The 24,215-nt window shown below is 42.5% G+C and overlaps 1 protein-coding gene across 9 annotated transcripts in view; it reads right to left on the bottom strand.

The window, feature by feature from the left end:
• The window catches only part of LOC120389169 (lethal(3)malignant brain tumor-like protein 4), a 72,934-nt gene that overhangs the window by 45,363 nt on the left and 3,356 nt on the right, over positions 1 to 24,215 (bottom strand). For 3 of the 9 annotated variants that reach the window (XM_039511502.1, XM_039511503.1, XM_039511504.1), the window contains exons 2-7: positions 12,469 to 12,637; positions 7,687 to 7,849; positions 5,109 to 5,226; positions 3,814 to 3,985; positions 1,998 to 2,055; positions 774 to 862 (exon numbers count right to left, since the gene is read on the bottom strand). In XM_039511502.1, coding sequence (XP_039367436.1) covers positions 774 to 862; positions 1,998 to 2,055; positions 3,814 to 3,985; positions 5,109 to 5,226; positions 7,687 to 7,849; positions 12,469 to 12,585 — 717 coding nt within the window. In that variant the 5' untranslated portion in view covers positions 12,586 to 12,637. Of the gene's footprint in view, positions 1 to 773; positions 863 to 1,997; positions 2,056 to 3,813; positions 3,986 to 5,108; positions 5,227 to 7,686; positions 7,850 to 12,468; positions 12,638 to 21,220; positions 21,339 to 24,215 lie in introns of those variants that run through there. The other 6 variants (XR_005590791.1, XM_039511501.1, XM_039511506.1 and 3 more) reach the window with 4 other exon arrangements.

Raw genomic sequence — 24,215 nt, 5'->3', positions numbered from 1 at the left:
AATTGAATTAACTAACTTTTAAAATATGTCTGTCTGAACCAAAAATCTGCAAGTTTGTATTTGTTAAGTGTCAAAATGGAATGCTTCAACAACTTCAAAACTGTTTATCCCGCCACATTTTTTTGAACTGTAAATTTGTTGAAATCAAAGCTTTCCCGCAAAAAGTTTGTGATGATTAACTGGCATTTTTCAATGAAAAAATGTTGAGTCAAAAAACTGCTGACCAGCTTTATTCATTTTACAGGTAGGGAAACTGAGGCAGTAAGGTTGCATGACTTGTTCAATCTGCAGCTGTGGGGTTCTATTCTTGACTCGCTGCGTGTCCTTGGGAAAACCACTTAACACCTCTCTGTATCCCATTTCCCCATTTGTAAAGTGAAAGTGGGGATAACAGTGCTTGCTCCCTTTTGCAAAGGACTGTGAGATCTACAAATGAAGAGTGCTTTAGGGGCAAAATATTATTATTGCAATGCAGCAAAGTCAGCAGTACAGCTGGAAATAGAACGCAGGAGTTTTGACAAGCCCCCTCCCTCGAACCATCACAACACACAGCCTCCGTAGAAGATGCATAGCGTGGGGTTTTTTTGTTTTTTTTTTACACCACTTATGGTGCTAGAAGTCAACATTTTTATGCTACCTGCTTATAGCAACCCGAGCACTACTTGCAACTAGTGGTGTCAGGGAAGTCCCCAGTTCTGGCACCAAGGGGTTAATAATTTGGTGATGCTGCATTAGAACTATCAAAGCAGAAAAAGCATCCAAGGGCTGCCAACCTCTTTGAACAGTTTTAGGGGAGCAGCTGGCATCCGTTCCTCTTCCAAGTAAGAAACCCAGTTCCACACCATCTTCTTTCCAGGAACAACTGAATAATCAAAAACAGAAAGAGAGAACATTTATCTCATGGAGGACAGAATGCTGAATGGAGAGCTGCCATCTCCTCCCTTTCCTTCCCACTCACTGAACGGCCACTACCACCATCTGGAGCAGATCCAAATGCCAGCCCAGCCTTCCTTGAATGCTTAAAGAGCAGGTAACAAGAGCCTCAGAGGAGCTCAAAGCTCAGTCTGGGGGCCAAACATCTGGTGACTGCTATCCCCATCACTTTTAATTGCTGGTGAACTACACTAAGCAGCTACCCATCTTGAAGAAAATACAAACCCCAGGCAATAGTTTGACTGTATCTATTTTTCATTAGAAAAAATTATGTTAAATTATATGCCAATTAGTTGTGGCACACAGGCTGCTGGCAAGTTGCCACTGGAGTGTTGGTGCTGCAAAGCTGGGACAGCACTAGAACGGGAACTTCAAAAGGAGGAAAAGAATTTCTCCACCCAATATCTCGAAGCACGAATAAGGGTGGGGTTAAAACTAAAAACAGCACAGGAAAGGCACATAGCAGCTGAAAACAAACTCAAAATCAATCAAATGAAAAACCAAACAAACTTTTGTTTAGCAAATATATTAGTACATGGATAATGAATACAATCACAAAGCAGGTGTCTGGATTCAGGCTAGTAGAACCACACTAACAAAGAAGAAAAAGTTACATTTTAAATGGATATTAAAAATTACCCCAAATTATCTATGACTATCTCCCTTCAAGTATATAATAAATCTCAAACCCATCACCTTCAAAATCTGTAAACAATTCCCTATTTATTTACATTACAACTTCTATTCAGAATTTGCTGCGTACAGGTGTGAGCCAAAGCTCATTGAAATCAATGGGAAAAGACTCCTACTGACTTCACTGGGCTTTGGATCAGGCCCACGCTTTTGAGGTTCTTATCCTGTGCCAAACACAATGTAATATTCCACCTGATGCACTGCAGAAGGTTGATGTACAAAAAGCGGAATAGGTGCCTAACAAAGGTAACTATTACTCTGAAAGGGGAATGGGCTCCACTGACCTTGTTTTTTCTGTTTACAATGATCCATTTTGTAACAGCTGGTAAAGTTTGCAACCAATGAGAAAAGAGACCATGAGCTCAGCTCACCTTGTTTTAGAGGTTTAGTATTTCTGCGACTTTTCATATTATTTGATTTATTCTTCTCCTAGACACAGATTTAAAAAAAAAAAAAAAAAAAAAGTTTAGCCACATTGTTGTCTCTCCCCGAGTGCTCATTTCACAATGTAGGTATGATAAAGATGTAACATGTTACTAACAGAAATATTCTTCTTAAATCAAACCTGTGAGTGCATTACAGTAATAGCAGGATCTTACATATACAGCTACTTTTACCCTAAAGAATCACAAGGTGCTTTACAAATTGTTTCCACCAAAGATCATTTAAATAAGTCACGTGGTATAGTAAAGACTGAACTCTCTATTGTAGTGGATTGGATTCATTGTCTGCACTGAAGGATTTGTAGCAATAAGCAACCTTATTACTATGCTACACATTAGATTCACACAAATTTGTGTCCATCTGTGCTAGTGCGTGGATACACAGAAAGGATATTCACCAGCCACTGAAGGAAATAGAAGTTCCAAGTAACTGCTGTCACAAAGACACCTCTAGAAACTGCATTTTGTCTTTAAACATCACAGATTATGTCCGATAACTTGTAAACTACAAAAAAGAAATACTAACATCACGTTAGTTCACCCAGGGTTGTCACTTCTTGAAGCAAAAAGCAAGAAAGGCAAAAATTGAAAATCAGAGCCAAAATATGTCCCATGCCCTTTAAAAGTTTTTTTTATAAATTGGGGAGGGGAAGAGAAAAGGAGAGATGGAAGAAGGAAAGTAGTTTTGGCGTTTTGCATACAATCCCTCAAATAACAGCTGAACTATGGGATAAATTAAACTGTACGCACCATTAGAAACTTCAGCTGGTTCACCAGTAACTGCTCCAGCTGAGCTCAGTGTTACAAAACAAGCAAAACACATGAATACAAATAAAAATACTCTGACATGGCAGCCTGCATATCAAGTAGCAGAGTATGGACCTTTCAAACAGAGGAGTTCTAGTTTTATGAACACTAATCTTGTGAACGGCTTCTTTCCCTTGATCAACAAGGCACGCATGAGTATATACTTGAACAGCAAGCAGAGGTCACAAGCACTCAGAGGATGGGTGTATCAACCTTTCCTTGCTCTGGTGAAAGTGCCTTCGTAACGGACAAGTCATGTCTCAGAAACTGTTTTGCAGTGTTTTGAAGGACAAGAAGAAAACCATGCAGTGCAACTCCTAAGTTTGAAAAGACTGAGGGAATTGGTGGCAAAGAGATGCAATTTTCTCAAACAAAAAATATCAGCGATTTATTTCACCTGTGACTTCAGGCACATTACAGTTTTTCCAACACTGCTGGGATATTTTTGTTTTCCCACTATTAGTCTCTAGATATTTTAATGTACAGAAAGGTCTGCAGATAGCACATCTAATGCATGTGTAACATTGAACTGAAGTTCCACTGTCTGTTTCAAATGTTGATAGTACAGTTTTCTGTAATGTGGCTTTAGATTGTACTCTTAGGTACAGGGACCTTGCCGTGCATTTATTTTTACTACTGTAAAGGACTCTGTACCCCTCTGGCACTAGATATGTAAATTATAGGTGTGGACAAATTATAGTCTAAAAACTCAATTGTGACCTCTTGTCGTTTTTTCACCAGCATAACTCCACTGATTTCAATGGAGATATTCCCAATTTTCACCAGTGTAATGAGGTCAGGCTCAAGTCTGAAAGATTCACGGAGCCCACCGGTGTACACAGAATACACCCTTTGATTTGATTGTCTTTGTATATTGACAAGTAACCTCGTTTGTTACAATTCCATTCAAACAAAAGTGCATGTCAATCTCGTTTACCTCATCATCATCTACATTTTCGTCCTCATCCTCAGAATCCAGAAGAAGTTTCCTCTTCCTTCGGAGTCGCTTGAGGGGTCTGTCAGCCTCATTAACCTGGCAGCCAATGCTGACATTAAGGTTTTTGCTGCTTATTCTGTTTCTGCAATCAGCTGGGATATCTTTAGAGTCACTGCAAACAGCCACAATTTAAAATAAAAAACCTCTTCTATAATCAGTGAATGGATTGTATGTGGGGCTTGGCTGGCAAATAAGAAGCGAATTTAATATTTGTGGGAAGAGACAGATTTTCTATCTATCTTAGATATTTATATAGGCATGGCAAGATTAGATTTTTATCAGTACATGTGTGTAAATATTGATTTCACTGTACACATACAAATCAACTAAAAGATTTTTCATCAATAATAATATAAATTTGCAGCTAGGCAAAGAAAGAAAAATGATGCCTGAAACCTTATTAGAGTTTGCTTGAAGGATATTTACTATATTTATTTTGATATAGGATGTTGACTGTGTTTTAACAGTTACAAAGCTTTAGCTTTTTAAATCTCAGCATCTACTGTCATAAAAATATTATGTGACACCGCTCTATAATTTTGCGGAACTGTGAAAATTTAAATAGATAAAAAAACTAATAAAATGCTTAAAAATAAACATTGATATTACCTGTTGAAATTATAAAAATAAAATTCTGACAATTCTACTTATATGTCCCTGTTACCCCAGTATCTGATCGCCTCACAATCTTTAATGTATTTACCCTCACAACGTCTCTGTAAGGTAGGAAAGTGCTGTTATCTCGGTCTTACAGCTGGAGCACTGAGGCACAGAAGGACTAAATGATTTGCTCTAGGTCACACAGGAATTCTGTAGCATAGCAGGGAGATGACCTGGGTCTCCCAAGTCCCAGCCTAATGCCCTAACCAACGGACCATCCTTCTTCATGGGAAATGTCAGATTGACAGGCTGGGAGGCTTAAATCCTGCATTTATCTCCTGAGCAGGTACAGCACACAGAGTGGCAATGCAGCCAGACTTGAGCAGTTGGCACTAATTGACCTCTTTGCTGGCAATCTTGGCAGAGAGGCCAAAGACTGAGGTCCTGGAGAGCGAACTCTCTTCTCTTCTTTATAGACGGCACCTTCAGAACAGGACTAGGGTGATCAGTAGGCTTTGCACTGCTGCTGCCAGTGCTGTGCCGATACCTGCTCTGTTGATTTATTGCTGTCACTGCAACACCTTCCACAGATACAAAATTCTCATTTAATGGAAAAATGCTGTGAGGTTTCTTACTTGTCTTTATGCTGCTGAGAGCAGGTTCGAGTACAAAACTTCCCATTCTCCAAGCAGTCCATCTGCCCACAGTTTTCACAGGCTGAGATGTCAGAACTAGGCACGTTGTCTTTGGGCCCTGCAGAAGAGGACAATGATTAAAGAAAAAGCTGTAAAGTTTTTAAATTTATCACTTCTCAGTCTCATCCAAGGAGCTCTCCCAACACCCTTTATAAACTTTCATTAACTAAGCCTCCCACCCCCTTTAAGGGAGGTAATTATTATCTCTGACAAGTGCAACTTTTGTTTGAAATTGGGTCAAAAGTGACTAAATTTTTGGGGGGTGCTTGTAACATGCAAATGTGTTTTAAAAGTCAGTACTTGCATATATTTTTCATATTTCTTGAAAACCTCTATTAAGAGGCCCTGGAAAAGCCTCATTATAGGCATCCTATTAAAAGTGTCTGAAAATCTCTCTATATAAATGGCTGCATGCTTCAAGGAAAACACATGAGTTGAATACAACAAAACTGACTTAAATGATCCCAGTATAACAATTTTACAGCCTGCCCTGATTTAGGTTCTTCCTAATGTAAATTAAATCCTGATCTAATATCACATTATAAAACACAAAGTCCATATTTCCAAAACTTAGCATCAAAGTAATGCATGTTTTGTTCATCTATAACCAAGTAATTCTGTGCACAAATTATGCACTTGGGCACACGTGTGAGCTGGGTGCAATCTACTATACCTAACATAAGCGTAGCTGCATATTTTGGGCTCATAATTGACTGTTTTGACACAGTTTGCTAAAACGTGGCCTCAGATGCTAAAAAAACTAATTGTTGAGTAATCTGTATTATTTCAATTCTTCCCTGGCCCTCACTCACCAAGGCTTGTAATATCCTGCTGGAAGACTGAAAAATATGGTTTATATTTGATGCCTCAGATGGGCCAATACAGACGTTGGATGGATTTCGTTGGAGTTCAGCAGAGACTGAACTCATTTGTACTACATCCTAAGCCCTTTCCATCTGCCCTTGAGGACTTGCTGATTCAAGACATGGGGAAGGCAGGTAAGGGAGAACACTTATATAAAAGGCTATGCCTGCAGAGCTCTGCTCTGTAGAAAGACCCACTGTCGGGGGGATGTTCTTGGGTTAAAGCGGAGCAAGGCTGTCTTAGTGCTGAGTCATCATCCAAGACCAGATTCTTAGCCTGATGGAAAAACACCTTCTAGTCTCTCTGTGACAGGGAGGAGATGCACCCCCAATAAAGCGGGGATGGGTATATCTGAATGTATGGTCTTCCATCTCTCCTGAGCTTACTAGGCATTTTGCTACCAGAAGTGCTGGTAGAAGAACATGTCAGAGTTTCCCTGCAGTGCTGCAGACAGTATGTCTTGAAAACCACGCTGCTCCTACATGCTCCAAGGCAGTGACATGCCCTGAACTGCTCCAAGGTGCTAGTGCAAAAGCTGCTCCCTAGCACCAAGGGAGGCTGATACACCAGGGGCTCCATAGCACCAAGCTGGGACACATTTTACACACGATCCTGTGACGCAGGGCCTGCCACAGGACTTCGTGCCAGGAGCCCTAATCCCCAGCCTTCAGCCTCCCAAGGCATGACCAGGAAGCGACTCAATGTGGTGACCAAGTCTCAAACTGCCTCTAAACAATAAGAACCAAAGGAATATCCGCTACTGGACTGAGCAAGTTCAATGCACGAGGCGGCCCATACCCCGGTTGGGGTGACGGGCATGAATGATGATGATGACCTGGGGCTGAGGACAAGACACAAGCCTAGACCCAAAAGAGCTACGGCAGCTGCATTGGTTGGAACTGCTGGGCAGCAGCTCCTGGGGGAGGAGCAGGTCTGAAAGGAACTGCCTGAAACGTTCCTGGTGCCTGAGGTACCTTTTGCTCACTAGGGCAGTTCCCTTGAGTTGGATTATTGTAGCCTCAGGGATCCAAAATTCTTAGAGCTAAGGGTTGTTTCCACATGATTCATGCCAGAGGCACAAGTTTCCAGAGTGAGTATCCTGCACAGATAATGGGCGAGATCCTGGCCCTGCTTTCCAAGACAGAATTAGCACAAGCAAACACAAAGCCAGCTCAGCTGGCTACCTGAGGATTCCAACTGCATAGGGAATCCCTGGCTGGCACAGTGTTATGATATCCACTCCTGCTCCAACCCAACATCAGGTGTGTGTCCAAGGCAAAGGAATCACCAGGCACTCCAGTGATCCCCGTCTGCAAGAACGAACTCTTGGTGGCTCTAGCAACTGAGCCATGCTTTGAGTGGGTGCTTGACAAAGATCTAGCCCAGTGTCTTACCCGCCTTTATAAAGTGCTTTGAGATCTTCAGATGAAGGATGCTAGATAAGCACTAAATGGTATTATGATTATATGGGAACTAAATTGATTCACAATAGGTATATATATTCAAAAACATACAGTGATTCACTACAATAACCACCACCACACAGCTCATGCAAGCAAGCACTGTATTGCTACAGGAAGCGCTTCTTAAAACATGAGGTTCCAGCGTCCTATCAAGCTGTGTATTTGGTCCCTCGGCAGTGCACAAAGCTCACCTGTTGAATCAGCGCCAGAGGCAGCAGTGGTGTTGGTAGCAGCCGGAGTGGAAGCACCAAGGTTAAGGCCAGCTATGCTGGCATTTATTGCTGGAGCCAAGAGAGTTTTTATGGCTTCTGCTTCAGTAATGATTTCTAATGCTCCAAACTCACTTAAACGGAACTGCAGGTAACAAAAGAAAGAAAGCGGCTAAAGAAAACAAGCAAACTAAACAGCAGCAGACAGGCTTCAAAGGAGGAATGATAGTGCATGAGATTCAATATGTAAGCAGAGCTAGGACAAAAAGCGCCATTGGCAAGAGAAACTGCTTTCCATACAACACCGTGTCACAAAAAAATCCTATTTTACCAGGAAATGCCTGTTCAGTGGTGGTCTCATAAAAAAAGCTATTGATCTGCTTCAGTGTTAATACAGAAAAGCTACGTTTATTCTTGTATGCTTCAGATTTTTTCCCTTTATGTAATTCAAACCTACAGCATTTCTAGGAAACAAATGGAGCGACTTGTCTGCCCTCTGAAAGAGATCAGCAACTTAGCCAAAATCCCTGTTGTGAGTTTTCAGGATTAGCCTATGATGAATAAATAGACAACAGTAGCAACCCACCTAAAAATCTTTTAGCAAGTAGGGACTGTTAAGAAAGAGGTCACTTACCAGTAACTGAAGTTCTTGGGGAGTACCACACACACCTGTAGGATGAGCTGCCTCTTCCCCACATACAACCAACCCCCCGCCTTTCCCCTTCCACTCCCCTACCATGTCTTTGAGCTTTGGGAACCTTCCATAAATGCAGCATCAGCAGGGATTGCACATATGGTTCTTCACAGCACTAAGTATTTGGAGTTAGAGTTATAAGGGGCCATGCAGTTCTCAATCCCATCAGTTCCTTCTACTAAACTCAAGAGTCCTATGGCAAATGAACTTCACAGGAAGATGGAAGGAATGTGGGAATATACGGAAGCAACATTATTGAAGAACTACAGTTACTGGGTGGTAACTTCTTTCTTCAGGATAGCCTCTGCAAAATCCTACTTGTAGAAGTCTAACAAATAGGAAAGTTCAGAGAGTCTAGCTCACAGGGCCGCCTCCTCAGGACAGACTGGAGACTGTCTTTTCAAGCTCAAGGTATAAAGATCTGGCAGGCAGAACAACAGTTCAGGGATCAGCTCCCCCTGAGGAACAGATAACAGCAGGTATGGGCTTATAACTCTCGGAAGCTGGAAGAAAACAACGCATACTACGGTACTTAAACACAATCTCTCCGGGCCTTTAAACTCTGGATTGGATACAAACCCAGACCAAAATTGAGTCATTCTGGAAATCCAAACTGTATCACTGGTTAAAATCTGTCTAAACTATCTACACGATCAATAACTATAACAAGCTATCAGGAGATTTGGGTAAAAAAAGAACAAACAAGAAAATCCTTCCAGACACAGAGCAAAGGTGTCTATACTCACAGCTAGCCATGGAAAAGGAAAGAGCTGAGGCAGCTGGGAACCGCATGGATTCTTACAACCTGGGCTTCAAATATCTGGGTTGCTAGTGGGGTGCTTGCTTGGTCCGAGCAGACACTGCTCTTCTAGCAGGTTCCTGCACAGTGCCAGTAAGCACAGTCTACAAGTGGGTATATGCAAAGGTCACCACAAGGAAGAAGGACTTTCTTATCATCTTGGAATTAATTGTACAACAAAAACTAACTGCTAGCCCCTCGATCTCAGTATCCTCTGCAGTATAGAGATGGCTACCCAACAACAAGAGAAATAAACTACCAGAAGTCACTCACGCTAGCAGACTCTGTGGTAGAGTTTTCATTCACACTAGCACAGGGATCGGCAACCTTTGGCCCGCGGCCCGCCATGGTAAGCCCCCTGGCAGGCTGGGCCAGTTTGTTTACCTGTCACGTCCACAGGTTCGGCCGATCGCGGCTCCCTCGTCCCGTGCTGCTTCCCGCAGCCCACATTGGCCTGGAGCGGGGAACTGTGGCCAGTGGGAGCCACGATCGGCCAAACCTGCGGATGTGGCAGGTAAACAAGCAGGCCCGGCCCGCCAGGGTGCTTACTCTGGCGGGTCGCGTGCCAAAGGTTGCCGATCCCTGCACTAGCATATAGGTTGCATAAAACTCCTTAAAAATCATAACCAATCTCCACCGCACCAAACCAGGTTCACAAAAGCACTAGCCCTGACCTCTCAGGCCCACTGACAGAAGCATCGTCCTCCTCCTCTCCTTCACCCTCACTGTTCACAACATCGCTAACTCAATTCCACCCATAGCTTATAAAAGCTCTCCCCAAAACCCTCTCCCCACTCATCTGAGCTGCGGCCTGTATTCCTCACAGCTTCAAAGATGCTGCACCAGAAGAAACATATTTCTGCCCCTGAATCCCAAAGTAACCAAGAGTATTATTTTTATTTAATTGAGAGCAAAGATAATCCACCCCAAACAAATGGTAATTATATACATAGGATTCTGATGGGCTTTTCTATAGGAGTCTTTACATCAGTTTAATGAGAGCACTACCTCCTTCTTGAAATGGTGGAAGCACAGTAGTGGAATGGATGGAAGATATGACAGGTTGAGGGTTCCTCAGAAACGCATATAATAGTAACAGACCGGTACTGTGAACAAAAGGTCAGAATGGGGAGCCGCACCAGAGCTCTGATGTCCCATTAAGCAGCAGAGTTAACTACTGAAGGAAGCAAGGCTATTAAAGCAGTCTTGTATTAAGGGACTAGATTCTTGAGGATAATGAGACATATAGAGCCTTTTAGATATAAAATCATCAACTTGAATCCAGCCCAAGCCAGTAGCGACAGAAGGTTGTTACCAGCTGATGGCTCACCTGAGAGCACATGCGTTGGTGGGGCTCAGTTCACTTTCCAGCGGACAAGCACTCGTATCAGAAAAACCACCACCACAACTGGTGGGTTTGATAGAAGTCTCTGAAGACTGAATGAGCCATGGAGTTGAACTCTACTCTCGCTCCTACAGGTTCCCTCTGATCAAGGACAAGGCACATTAGCATATGGAGTGGCTGATTCTGCTACTGCCTGCACTGTCCCTGCTCTCTAGTTAAACAGAGGATTTCAATCTGCAGAGCTGCCAGTACAGCATATTCACTAACTCTAAAGTCACATGAATTTTTTTTAAAACATTCTCCTTAATAAGAGACAAAAGAAGCAGAAATTACAAAAAATGTAACTGTGCTGTTTTCCCCTCCATATGCAAGAATTCTGACATACATGAGGGAGAAAAAAAGAGGCAAAAAATAAAAGGGAACTGGACAGTGAAAACAAAACAAAACCCTGTTATTGGATCATACTACTGAGACGCACACCTGCGAGGCTAGTTAATAATGAACAACCTGGACATTTGTACCGCGCTCAGTCACTGTGGTACCTGAGGCCTCATCTTTGTATTTGATAATCTTGTATTTATATTGTTCTGAATAAATCCCATCATGCTTTGTAGACACTACATACACTGTTATTCCAGAATCAAAATGCAGCCATCTCTGGGGAGGAATAGAACTGCTATTTAAGAGAACACAGCAATGTTTCTCAAGAGGTTTTCTTTTAGGAAGTGAAGAATAATGTCTCCAAATGAAAATACAGGGGAATACAGGAGACAAGTTAGCCATTAGAAAGTAATTATCCAAACTGCAATTTGAACAAAACCCCAGGACTCCTAGGAATTCCATGAACTTGATTCTGTATTACTCAGGTTTTATGTCAGTATAATTCTCATTGATTTCAGGTCCCATATGTTGATCAAAACACTTCAGACACACAGGGTCATGCATGCACTTATTCTTTTCACTTCTGTGGAGATACAGCATGGAAGAATTTGCTTCAGAGACTGAAGTAAGCTTTGAATGGACCGAGTTGCCGATTTTTCAAAGAAAAGGGGAGGGGGAAAAGTGAAAGAAAAAGACCAATGTTTTCCAGCGAGGCCACTGATTTTGAAATGGATACCTAATTCGAGACGTGTTGAGCCTGATTTTCAGAGGCTCTGAGTACCCACCGCTCCAATTCACTTCAGTTGGAGCTGTAAATGTTCAGCACCTTTAAAAAAAAAAATAGGCTCAAGGTATCACGTTAGACATCCAAAAAATCAATGAAAGTGTGGCCTGAATATTTAATTTTAAAAGTACAACTGAAATAAGTCTGTCAGGTAACTTGGAAAACACAATCAACTGATGGGGTCATTTTCTGTCTACCATATTTGTGAGCAACCTCCTCTAAAATCTCAGCTGCGATTTACGTAAGTTACACGATAGCCACTACCAATAAGAAAGGTGGAGATAGACAATAGCTGAGAAAATAATCACAGACACACTAAAGCAACCAATGGGCACAGTTCTACAAATATTCACTTGTGAGAATAGCCTTTGTTCATTATGGGCTGAATTTAACAGGATTTCTTGCCTGAATAAGATATACCCACACAACTGAGAAATGGCAAGTTTGGGCCTTAAATGTCTGAGCAGCAATGAATGAAGGCTCTTAAATACCTCCTTGCAGCTATATTTACACACTCTAAATTAACTGAACAAGAGTCAAGGGGGGGGGGGGGGAGGGAAATCAACAAGCTACCAGAAATCTCACTAGGAATTCACTACTTGTTTGGTGACTCCAACTCTGTTTTGTCACAGTAGCAGCTGACAGGGGATAATCATTTTAAAGCAAGTCTTTTTTTTTAAACCAAAGAAAAGAACATGTGCTAACTTCAGTGCGTTACTAAAGGCACGGTCATTTCTTTACCCTGTTCCTTGGTTTCTTACTTGTATGTTGCTACCTGGCAAGGTAGCAATGCCGTCTTTCCAGTCTAAGGCACCCATTACATCGAAGTCTGCAGTCGGGGTGATGGTGGGTTTTCTCTCCGAGACACTCTGTTCCATCTTTCAGCTTAGCCTTTGGGTTTGTTTGTTTTTTAATTTTTAAGAAAGAAAACTAGGGGTTGAAAACAAAACAAAAGAGAGGCACAGAATCAACAGGCCTGTCACTTACATTTCATGAAGGATTTTAAGAGTGACGCTGCTTATGCTTCATATAGTTAATGGCTTTCAAAAGATGGAAAAAGATGTCAACTTGCAATTTGCCCAAGGCACTTATTTAAAAAAAAAAAAAAGTGGGGCGGGAGTGAAACAAATGTGCAGTTTCAGGACAAAATTACAAAACAGAAAGCTGTGACACTCAACTGGGTTTGCATAAATATTGTCCATTTTACAGGTTATGGGCAAAGCCACGGTCTCTCTCAAGTCCATGGGAGCTTTGCCATTGATTTTAAATGGGACTAGGATTTGGGCCTGTCAACACCAACACACACATGCGCAGATACCCCAACATTGCTGGGGTGCGTTAAACAACTTTAAAGAGCAATATTATCTTAGCAGCACTGGCAGATTGTACTATTATTGGTTCTCATCTCCTACAGTGTTTACACTCTAAGGCCTGAGCTACACTAGTGGTGGTGGGGGGGTTCGAACTAAGATATGCAGCTGAAGTCGAAGTATCTTAGTTCGACTTACCTGGCAGTCCTCATGGCGGTGAGTCGACTGCCACGGCTCCCCCATCGACTCCGCTTACTCCTCCTGCCAAGGTGGAGTATGGGCGTCGATAAGCAGATCGATTTATCGCGTCCAGACGAGATGCGATAAACTGATCCCCAATACATCGAACACTACCCGCCGATCCAGCGGGTAGTATAGACGTACCCTAAGACTGCTTTGCAGCCATATAAAAGTTAAGTATAAGTATCCAGCAGGAGAATCAACTAAAAGCTATATTGCTATGTGGACTAAGTGTAGCTGATGGCAGCAACAATAATACAAATATAGCATTTTACATGGAATAATCAATTATCAATAAATTGTACTTCATTGCCTGGTATATATAATTTGAATAATATGAATACTGAAAAAACCTGGCTGCTTAAAAAAAGGAAATTCACTTCTCATTCTTGAACTGGAAGTTTTATTATGTTTCCTTTCTGACCACATAACCTACGTTACCTTAGTAAAAATAGGCCATACCAGTGACAAATTCAATTTAATCCTTGTCCTGCAGAAACAGGCTTCAACTGCCGTGGGGAAATCATACCACCATTTGATGTCAAAGTCTCTTACACATCAGATCATCAGCATGTTCCAAGGCAGAACTTCATTTTACTGGAGGTCAAAAGCTCACCTCGGAGGTAGGACAAGTCCCACTGTCCAAGCAATCATGTATCTCCAATTCAAGCAGCTTAGAGAGTGTTGTATGTTTAACTTGATTAACTCATTTGTGGGATGGACATTTGCAAACAGTACTTCTAGGCACCTCTGAACAAAACTAAGTCTACTGCCGTCAACTAGTAGGCATCACAATCTGATTATTTCCCTTGGGGCAGGTTTATTTTCTCTACGTTTTTTAATTTAAAAATCAAACAAGGACAATTGCTTTTGCACCCCAAGAGACTGGCAGAGATACAAGCACCATATACTGTGATCATGATGAGTCAGGCTGATGAAACTGGGAATCTGTTAGCTACATTTATGGCCCAATTCTTGAAGGTGCTCAAGATCTTCAGCTCCCACTGACTTCAATAGGAGATACAGAATCTTACCATCAGGCTCTTAGTACTACTAGCTAATGGATGAGCAAACAAAGATTCCACTCAGGGCGGCTCCAGGCACCAGCGCAGCAAGTGCGTGCCTGAGGCGGCAAGCCGGGGGTGTGCTGTTCGCTGTGAGACTGGCAGTCAGGCAGCCTTCGGCGGCGTTTCTGCAGGAGGTCCGCCGGTCCCGCGGCTTCGGCGGCAATTCAGCGGCGGGTACGCCAAAGGCACGGGATCGGGAGATCACCCGCAGAACCACCACTGAAGGCCGCCTGACTCCCGTGCTTGGGGTGGCAAAAAACATAGAGCCGTCCCTGATTCCACTAAGTTAATACAGAGATCACATGATAGCATTACACTCTTTTACCAAGACACATTGGTACAGTTACTCAGGTCATCCTTCATCTAAGGCCTGGTCCACACTAGGACTTTAATTCGAATTTAGCAGCGTTAATTCGAATTAACTGTGAACCCGTCCACACCATGAAGCTATTTAATTCGACATAGAGGGCTCTTTAGTTCGACTTCTGTACTCCTCCCCGACGAGGGGAGTAGCGCTAAATTCGACATGGCCATGTCGAATTAGGCTAGGTGTGGACGGAAATCGACCTTAGTAGCTCCGGGAGCTATCCCACACTGCACCACTCTGTTGACGCTCTGGACAGCAGTCTGAGCTTGGATGTTCTGATCAGGCACACAGGAAAAGCCCCGGGAAAATTTGAATTCCTTTTCCTGTCTGGCCAGTTTGAATCTCATTTCCTGGTTGGACATCGGGGCGAACTCAGCAGCACCGGCAACGATGCAGAGCTCTCCAGCAGAGGAGTCCATGCAATCTCTGAATAGAAAGAGGGCCCCAGCGTGGACTGACCGGGAAGTCTTGGATCTGATCGGTGTGTGGGGCGAGGAGTCTGTGCTTTCGGAGCTGCGCTCCAAAAAACGGAATGCAAAGACCTACGAGAAGGTCTCCAAAGCCATGAGAGACAGAGGATACAGCCGGGATGCAACTGTCCAGTTAATTATTAAAAATACTTTGCTGTTAATTACTGTTTCCGTCATGTTTTTTCACAGAAGACTGTGTTTGAAGGGGGGTGGGGTGGGAAAGGGGGTTGGTAATTGCATAGGACGGTCACCTTTACCAGGGTACAGACACGGGGGCAGGATCAGCAGCAGGTCACACACACAGTGCAGTCAGTAGGCACCCTGGTCGGTATGGGAGGTGGTTTCCAGGTTCTGTGTGGGTGGGGGGGACGTGACTTTGTAGCGGGGGAGGGCGGTTACAGATCTTATGCAGCGGTCCTTGTCCTGGACCGCAGAGTCACGCAGCAGAGGAATCTGTATCCGTCCTCCTCCGCCACAAGGTCACATAGCCCCCGCATACAGAATCCCAAAAAGGAGGGATGGCAGGCTCCGTTGAAACAACCAGTCCGGCACTGCGGACCGCTCTAGGAGCAGGAGCCTGTCATTCCTCGAGTTTAGAGGCGGTCTTTACATCACCGCACACCCTACCCAGCACAGTCTGCGTCCCAGTTTCAACCCTTTAACGCAAAGTCATTAATAAAGAAACCTTTGTTAAGTAACAATGGAACATGTATTTTATTTTTACACATGTGTTGGAAGTGGGGGAAACGGGGTGAACAGGGTATGTAACTGCAGAGGATAGTCAACAGTAACTGGGTAAAGAAACAGGGGCAGGTTCAGCTTCTCTGTAAAGAAACTGAACAGTCACAGGTCACGCTGCTCGCTGGTACTTGAAGAGTTCCTTGTCGCTGTCCAAGGCGCCTGTATAGGGCTTCATGAGCCAGGGCATTAGCGGGTAGGCTGGGTCCCCGAGGATCACTATAGGCATCTGCACATCCCCAACAGTTATTTTGTGGTCCGGGAAGAAACTACCTTCCTGCAGGTGTCTAAACAGACCACAGTTCCTGAAAACACGCGCGTCATGAACCTTGCCTGGCCACCCGACGTTGATGTTGGTAAAACGTCCCCTATGCTCCACCAGTGCTTGCAGCACCATTGAAAAGTAGTCCGATTTCTCAGCAGCTGACTGTGGAAGAGGTGGACGATAAGGTGCGAGGAGGTGAAAACGGCCATAACTGCAGCGGGCTCCATGATCACAGTGCTGTGGCGTCCGCGCTGTCACTGACCAGAAAAGTGCACGAACAGATTGCCCGCAGGCGCTTTCGGGGAGGGAGGTAGGGCGTGATTGACGGTTCAATGATGACAGTTACCCAAAACCACCCTCGACACATTTTTCCCCCCAGCAGGCATTGGGGGCTCTACCCAGCATTCCAATGGGCAGCGGGGACTGCGGGAACTGTGGGATAGCTTCCCACAGTGCACCGCTTCCAAAGTCGACGCTGGCCCCGTTAGTGTGGACTCACAAAGTCGAATTAGTGTCCTTAGTGTGGATACACAAATTCGACTTCGTAAGGTCGATTCCACAAATTCGAATTAAGTTGAATCGAACTACTCTTGTAGTGTAGACATACCCTAAGTCGTTTTCATCCAGTTCCAACCCAATACATTAATATTTTGATACAGACTTGTAAAGCTGTAAAAGCCTATTTGTAGTCTACAGTTTGGTGCCATGTCCTGCAAAGATACAATGTACCACAGGATTTGTCATTCCTCCAATTCACCTTCTATTTTAAAAGATCTTTAACTTCAGCAAAATACCCTCAAGCCCACACCAGGTCAGAGTTTACATTTGATGCATTCTTACTGATGGCACCAGAGTAGTATTATTGCAGTACTGGAAAGAATGGTTCCTAATAAATAGGTGGAGCAAGAGATGGAGGACTGAATCCCTGGGTTCTCACTGTGTCACCTTCACCCTTTCGTGCTTGAGCTTGTCCCCTTGTAAAACAAGGGTTAATAATACAGACCTACTTCACCAGAGGATTAATGAACATTTGTACAGATCTTTGGGCACAAGAAGCACTAGGCAAATGCTCAGCACTGTTTCCCACCACACTCGCAAGGGGCCCAGTGCTGCAAGGTGCGGAGCGCTCTCAATTCCCACTGCACTCAATGGGACATGGGGGAATTAGCAGAAAGCACTTGGCACTGAGCAGGATTGGTTCCCGAGTCAGTAAGAACATTTGCAGAGGTCTCACTGGAGCCGGAGACTTTGAGGCCACTCAGATAGAACAGCTTGGAAAACGTTAGTTTAAACCAGTGGTTCTCAACATTTCCAGACTACTGTACCCCTTTCAGGAGTCTGATTTGCCTTGCATACCCCAAGTTTCAGCTCACTTAAAAACTCTCTGGCAGCCCAGCTCGGAAGGCAGTGCCACCACCAGCAGTAGCACAGAAGTAAAGGTGGCAAGCCACTCTTTGTGGCTTGGGAGTACTATTTTTAAAATCCCACTCCCGCCCCACCTGCAATATCTGCTCCCATGTTGTTTGTTGAATTTTTATCCCTCTGCCACTGTTATGGCAGTGGGACCCACAAAATCCCAGACCCGCTGCAGGGCTCTAGAGTCTGTTGTACTAGGCCCACAGGATGAGTTGACATACCCCCGAGAAGACCTCTGTGTACCTCCAGGGATACACATATCCCGGTTGAGAACCTCTGGTTTAAACTATCTGAGTTATTTAAAACCAGACCAAGAAAAGCATTAGAAAACACAATGTATGGAATAAGCTCGTATTGGCCAGAGCAGGACTAGCTAAAATAGGTCTTTTTCACCTCTATCTTTCATAAATTTAATTAAAAAAACTAGAAACATATTATAAGAAATAAATTACTTTTCTTATAATGCTCATTTTATAATCCACTACCAGTAAAATCTACATTACAATAAAACCAATAAAGAGAAACAAAATGTTCAATTAAAAGAGACGGCAGAAACCAGCTTGAAACATTAGAAAAAGCTTTAGTCATGCAAGAACTTTTCCCTTTTGCCCCAGTATCTGATTGTTTTTCTTTTAACTTTCAAAAAGACCCAGAAAACATTACTGTGCCAGAAGACTGGATGTCCTGTAACTGTAATTTAAAATATGGCAAATTAGAATGGAAATTTCAGCTCTAAACAGCAAATTCTGATTCATAAATGATGCAAGCATCCTGGGAGAGATAATAATTTACAATTAATTCATCATAGATCAGGTTTGGACATAGTTCATAGCGCACTTTGCTTTTCAAAGGCAGGAGATAGGTGCACAGAAAGTGGGAGCCAGGAATGCCACAGTTTTAATCTTGTCTCTGGCACCAAATCACCTTGTGGCTTGGGGCAAATCACACTTAGGACAGACAGCTTGAATCTTCAGAGGTGCTGAGCACCCACAACTTCCATCGTCTTCAGTAATGGCAGTTGTGGGTGCTTATCACCCATGAAAATCAGTCACCTTTTATTTAGGTGTCTGAATTTGGGGTTAGGTGACTAACTTTACACACCCATATTTGAAAATGTGGCCATTAACATCTGTCTCACCCTATTTGTAAAGTGCAGATAAATAATGCAGACATCTCCAGCAAAAGTGTTAGGGTTAGTTATATTTGTAAATAGCTTTCAAAATATAAAACAATACAAAAGATCTAAATATTATTAGACTTTCAGGGAAAGGACCTGTTTTCAAGAAGAGTTCTACTTCACATGCAATCAGCCTGAATCCCTACTACGCAGGGAGTTCAATGTAGCTACAGCAATGTAAAACTGGAGCAACGCAGAGCTGAATTAAGATCAAAGACTTTTAAAAATCAAGTAACTACAATTTCAAGCTTTCAACCCTTCTGACTATGCCTTTACACAAGGAGAAGCAGAATCCCAACTGAAAAATACTTGGGAGTCAAGAAAACCACCTGATTTTCTGCTGTTCTGAGAATGACTGGAATTATACATTTCCTTTTTGCCCAGAAACAGAACTGGGAACCTATCAGAGCTGGACATTTCATTCAGTAGAATAAATCTACTAAGAAACAAACAAAAGTTCTGTAAGCATCTTTGCCTTGCATGAGTGATTGTTTCAAAGCTCCATATTACCTCACTTATTTAGGTGTATTTAACAAATATCTAGCGCATAATGTCTGTAAATGACTATTTCTCTGCTGATTATAACCAGAAATGAAGAGACTCGGGCCTTTTCCTAGGATACAACTAATCTAACCTCAAAAAACTGCCCTGAAAATGTATCAACCAGACACACAATTGTTTGCCTGCTCTTTACTACGATGATGACGACTGACAATACTTTACTCGTCCATCAAAAACAATTACTCACTCTAGGCAAGGAATATTTTGCAAGGCTTAACAAGAAAGCCAGCTTACCACTGGCATCCCGTCAGTCTAGCCAGAAACACAATGGATGATCAAAACCAGCAGTGGAACTAGAGTTGCACCATAATTTCAATATAAATTACAAGCAGCCACAGCAGGCACTTAGTACATCAATAAGATACAGTTGCTCATACTGTCCTCTGTCTCAACCTAGAAAACACATCATGGAACATACTCAAACAAAATGCTAACCGCCTTCATTCATTATGCTTTCTATTTGCTTCTCCCGTTCTTAGTACGTACATGTGATCGCAGTAGGTGAGAGAAAAGAGTTAAGTTATGACTACAAAAGCAACCCAAATTCGATTAGACTGAAAGACTAGAGAAGGATGGTGTAGAGAAGGGAGGATGCCCTTTTGGTTCAGACACTGAGCTGAGACTCAGGAGAGCCAAGGTCTTTTCCCAGTGCTGCCACAGACTCTCGATGGGCAAGCCACTTTACTTCTTGGTGCTTCAGTTGTTCATGTGTAAAATGCTTATTGCCCAAAGATGTTGTGAGGATGAATTTATTACATCTGTGTGGTATTCTATCATGATGTTGGGAGATAGATAAAAATGGCACTAGAGTCTATCCAACCCTTATTAATGTACAAGATCAGGCAGCAATACTATATGGGTACACTTCTAAACCCAATCCTTACTCTTGCAGTAAATCCAGACTAGCACCATAGTCTACAGAACGTCTTTCTCTTACAAGCCACTGGTCAAATATTCACATATGCCATCTGACAGAAGCGAAGATCCAATATAACACAATTACTAGACCAGCATTTATGTAGTTTAAGAATTTCTGTCCCTCTCTCATACTCTCACACCCCATCCTCCAACCACCAGCCACTGTACATTACAGCAAAGTTTCAGTAGGAAACATAGTGAAAAGAAATCATACGTCAAGTCAGGTGCAGCAAATGCAATTCCAAGGGTCAGTGCTTCAATTCACACATTTCCCCCCCGATTCACAGGTTTTCCATTCAGTTTTTCCATTCAGTTCTTCAAGTCTCCTCCAGTTAAGTTTCCTTCAGCGTGCGATCATACTTGCTTTGCTACCCTTCTCTTCACATTGTATAACATCTTGAAGTTAACTAGAAAGCAGTCTTTTCCCTGTCTTTTTTCATTACAGAAACTCAATGAGGCATTCAATGCTATGCTGGAAAAAAATATTTCAGTCTATTCCCAGAAGAGGAGAATGGAAGCAGAAGGAGGTACAAAACATACTTGTGTGTCCACAAAGTTAACAGTTTGTGTTCAATTATTCTAAGTGACCAATAGCACCACCCAATACATTAACTTGTTTTTGTGGCTTGCATTAAACTGTTAACCTGCTGGGGCTTTTTCCTCCCCTCTAATCCCCTATTTTGAAGATTTGGGTGATTTTTTTAATGCTCGCTGACAGTCCTCCTCTAGATAGCCAATGAACAAGTACAGTACAAGCAGTGGCAATACAACCTTGCCCCACCAATGTGCATGAAGAGGGGAAAGTGGGGAATTCAGGTTACTTGGCTCATCCAGTCCCAGCCTCTCTACTGTCAGCGACCAAAGGGGCCACTTGTACACAAAAAAAGTACACACATTTTACGAGTTTAAGCCAACGCAGCACGGACCTGACAAGACACACATATGGAAACAGGTTTTTCAGAATTTCCTGTAAAAACACTTTACCTGAAACATCCATCATCTGGATGCTTTAATCTGTATTGTTCCCAAATGAATGAATTTACCACAGGAAGGTACAGCCATTTCTCTACCAGTTTTGATTTGAATGATTTTCATTCGAGACCTAATGACCCAAAGATAAACAATAAAATTTTGGATTCTGAATTACATCAATCTGGTGACATCATTGAAAGAGTCACAATTCTGAAAAAAACATCATAATGGTTCTTCCAAGGGGAAACTAAAATGTAAAGTAATGTGCTGAAGTTTACCTGAGACACAAACCAGGAATGTCGCTATGAAATACATCCATTACATGTTCAGAAAATTAAAGTGAATAATGAAAATAATTAGTTGACCCTTCCTACCAAAGGAAAATGTCATTCTCCATAATATTTTGTTGTCCTTAAAAATTTCTCTTGAAGTTTAAGACAATAGCTGGATATGGGTTCCCAAATAGAAAGGTTAAAGGAATTGTAAAGCTGCATTTAGTTCTCCTTAAATAACCTTTTGGTAATGTGAGCAAAAAGAGGTCAGAATGCACCTATCTGATTGATCACCTACAAGGTGAGGTTAAGGAGAATCATAGAATCATAGAATCACAGGGTTGGAAGGGACCTCAGGAGGTCATCTAGTCCAACCCCCTGCTCAAAGCAGGACCAAACCCAACTAAATCATCCCAGCGAGGGCTTTGTCAAGCCTGACCTTAAAAACCTCTAAGGAAGGAGATTCCACCACCTCCCTAGGTAACCCCTTCCAGTTCTTCACCACCCTACTAGTGAAAAAGTTTTTCCTAATATCCAACCTAAACCTCCCCCTCTGCAACTTGAGACCATTCATTACTCCCTGTTCTGTCATCTTCTACCACTGAGAACAGTCTAGATCCAACCTCTTTGGAACCCCCTTTCAGGTAGTTGAAAGCAGCTATCAAATCCCCCCTCATTCTTCTCTTCTGCAGGCTAAACAATCCCAGTCCCCTCAGCCTCTCCTCATAAGTCATGTGCTCCAGCCCCCTAATCATTTTTGTTGCCCTCCGCTGGACTCTCTCCAATTTTTCCACATCCTTCTTGTAGTGTGGGGCCCAAAACTGGACACAGTACTCCAAATGAGGCCTCACCAGTGCTGAGTAGAGGGGAATGATCATATCCCTCGATCTGCTGGAAATGCCCCTACTTATTCAACCCAAAATGCCATTAGCCTTCTTGGCAACAAGGGCACACTGTTGACTCATATTCAGCTTTTCGTCCACCGTAACCCCTAGGTCCTTTTCTGCAGAACTGCTGCCCAGCCATTCGGTCCCTAGTCTGTAGCAGTGCATGGGATTCTTCCGTCCTAAATGCAGGACTCTGCACTTGTCCTTGTTGAACCTCATCATATTTCTTTTGGCCCAATCCTCTAATTTGTCTAGGTCCCTCTGTATCCTATCCCTACCCTCCAGCGTATCAACCACTCCTCCCAGTTTAGTGTCATCTGCAAACTTGCTAAGGGTGCAGTCCACACCATCCTCCAGATCGTTAATGAAGATATTGAATAAAACCGGCCCCAGCACCGACCCTTGGGGCACTCCACTTGATACCGGCTGCCAATACAGCTTCTCACTGTTCAGTTTTGGAAGAACTGTTTTTTAATGTATACTAGGCGGACATTAATAATTGCTCTTTTCAGGGCTAGAATAATTCACCTTCAGGTCAAATATGTACAAGAACCTTAAAAATATAAAAAAGTGTTTACAGAATTGGCCAAAATAAGCATAAACCAATACAAACATTTTAATATACACACATATGCAGACTGGTGATTAAAACTCACCTGACCTTGAAGTCACTAGCAAAACTAGTCTGAGCACCCATATTCTATCTACCAGTAGCTCAACAAAAATTGCAAAATGCTATTAAAAAAACCTGGTACTAAACTGGTTGATGATAGAATATAGTAAAACTGTCTAGGATTTTGCTCAACAATACTAAAATCTGAAGTAAAATCTGGTGGTGGTATAACAAAATTCCAAGCCCCAGGAAACTAGCCCTACATAGCAAAAACAATACAACATCAAAATGTCTTCTCTATATTAAATATACTAGCAAGCTGCAAAAGCTCAAGTGTTACTATACCAGGAAAAAGTTACAACAAAAATGACATCCTCCTACAGACTGATTCTGCTCCTTGGCTGATCACTTCAATTTACTGATTAAAATAAGGAAAAAGCCAGGAAAGCACTTTTTCAGAGAATATGAACATTCTTATACATTACACAGCACAGTGTTTGCCATCCACCTTCATCCATTAGAAGTTTTAAAAAAAGACATAATATTAGTTTTGCAATTTGGGAACTGCACATTTAGTTGATAATATACTATTATGCAAGGCCCCAATCCAGCAAAGCGTTTAAGCACATGAACAACTTTAAGAATATGAACAGTCCTATTGACTTCTCACAGACATCTAACATGCTTAAAAGTTTTGCTAGATCAGGACCTTGTATAACAATAGAATATTATTGATTAAATGTGTAAATACATCCCCTATACCCAGTCTCCAACCCTGCAAAACTAATATTAGGTCTTTAAGTTTGTAAGAGTGATCACTATTTAGATCTGAATGATTATATTATATAATACAACTTACTTTTCTACCTAAAGGGATAGAGCCCAACGTAATACACCAAGTACTAATGTTTTCTGGACCTCATATCAAGCACAATTTATAAAACAAAAATCAAACACCCATTGTACCTGGGGACTTGGACACAACCACAAGGGTTTTAAGAGCTATGAACCAGTCTTCAAATAGTATTGCTCTGTGATATCCCAAACAGCCCAAGGACTTAGATTTGGATAACATTCCATCCCTGAACCTGCCATCTTTACTCAATGGGAGTTTTGACCAAGTAAGGTCAGTGGCATCAGGCCCTCTCCAGGCATTGTAGAAGCTGTTCTTAATGACAGGCTCCCTCATAGCCTAAGGCAACATATTGAAAAGATGGAAGTCTGCATCTCGTTTA

Source organism: Mauremys reevesii, linkage group 23 (assembly GCF_016161935.1).
Source record: "Mauremys reevesii isolate NIE-2019 linkage group 23, ASM1616193v1, whole genome shotgun sequence".
NCBI classification, from domain to species: domain Eukaryota; kingdom Metazoa; phylum Chordata; order Testudines; family Geoemydidae; genus Mauremys; species Mauremys reevesii.
Note: the sequence above shows the minus strand (reverse complement) of the source record. Positions and strands in the feature narration are given on the sequence as shown.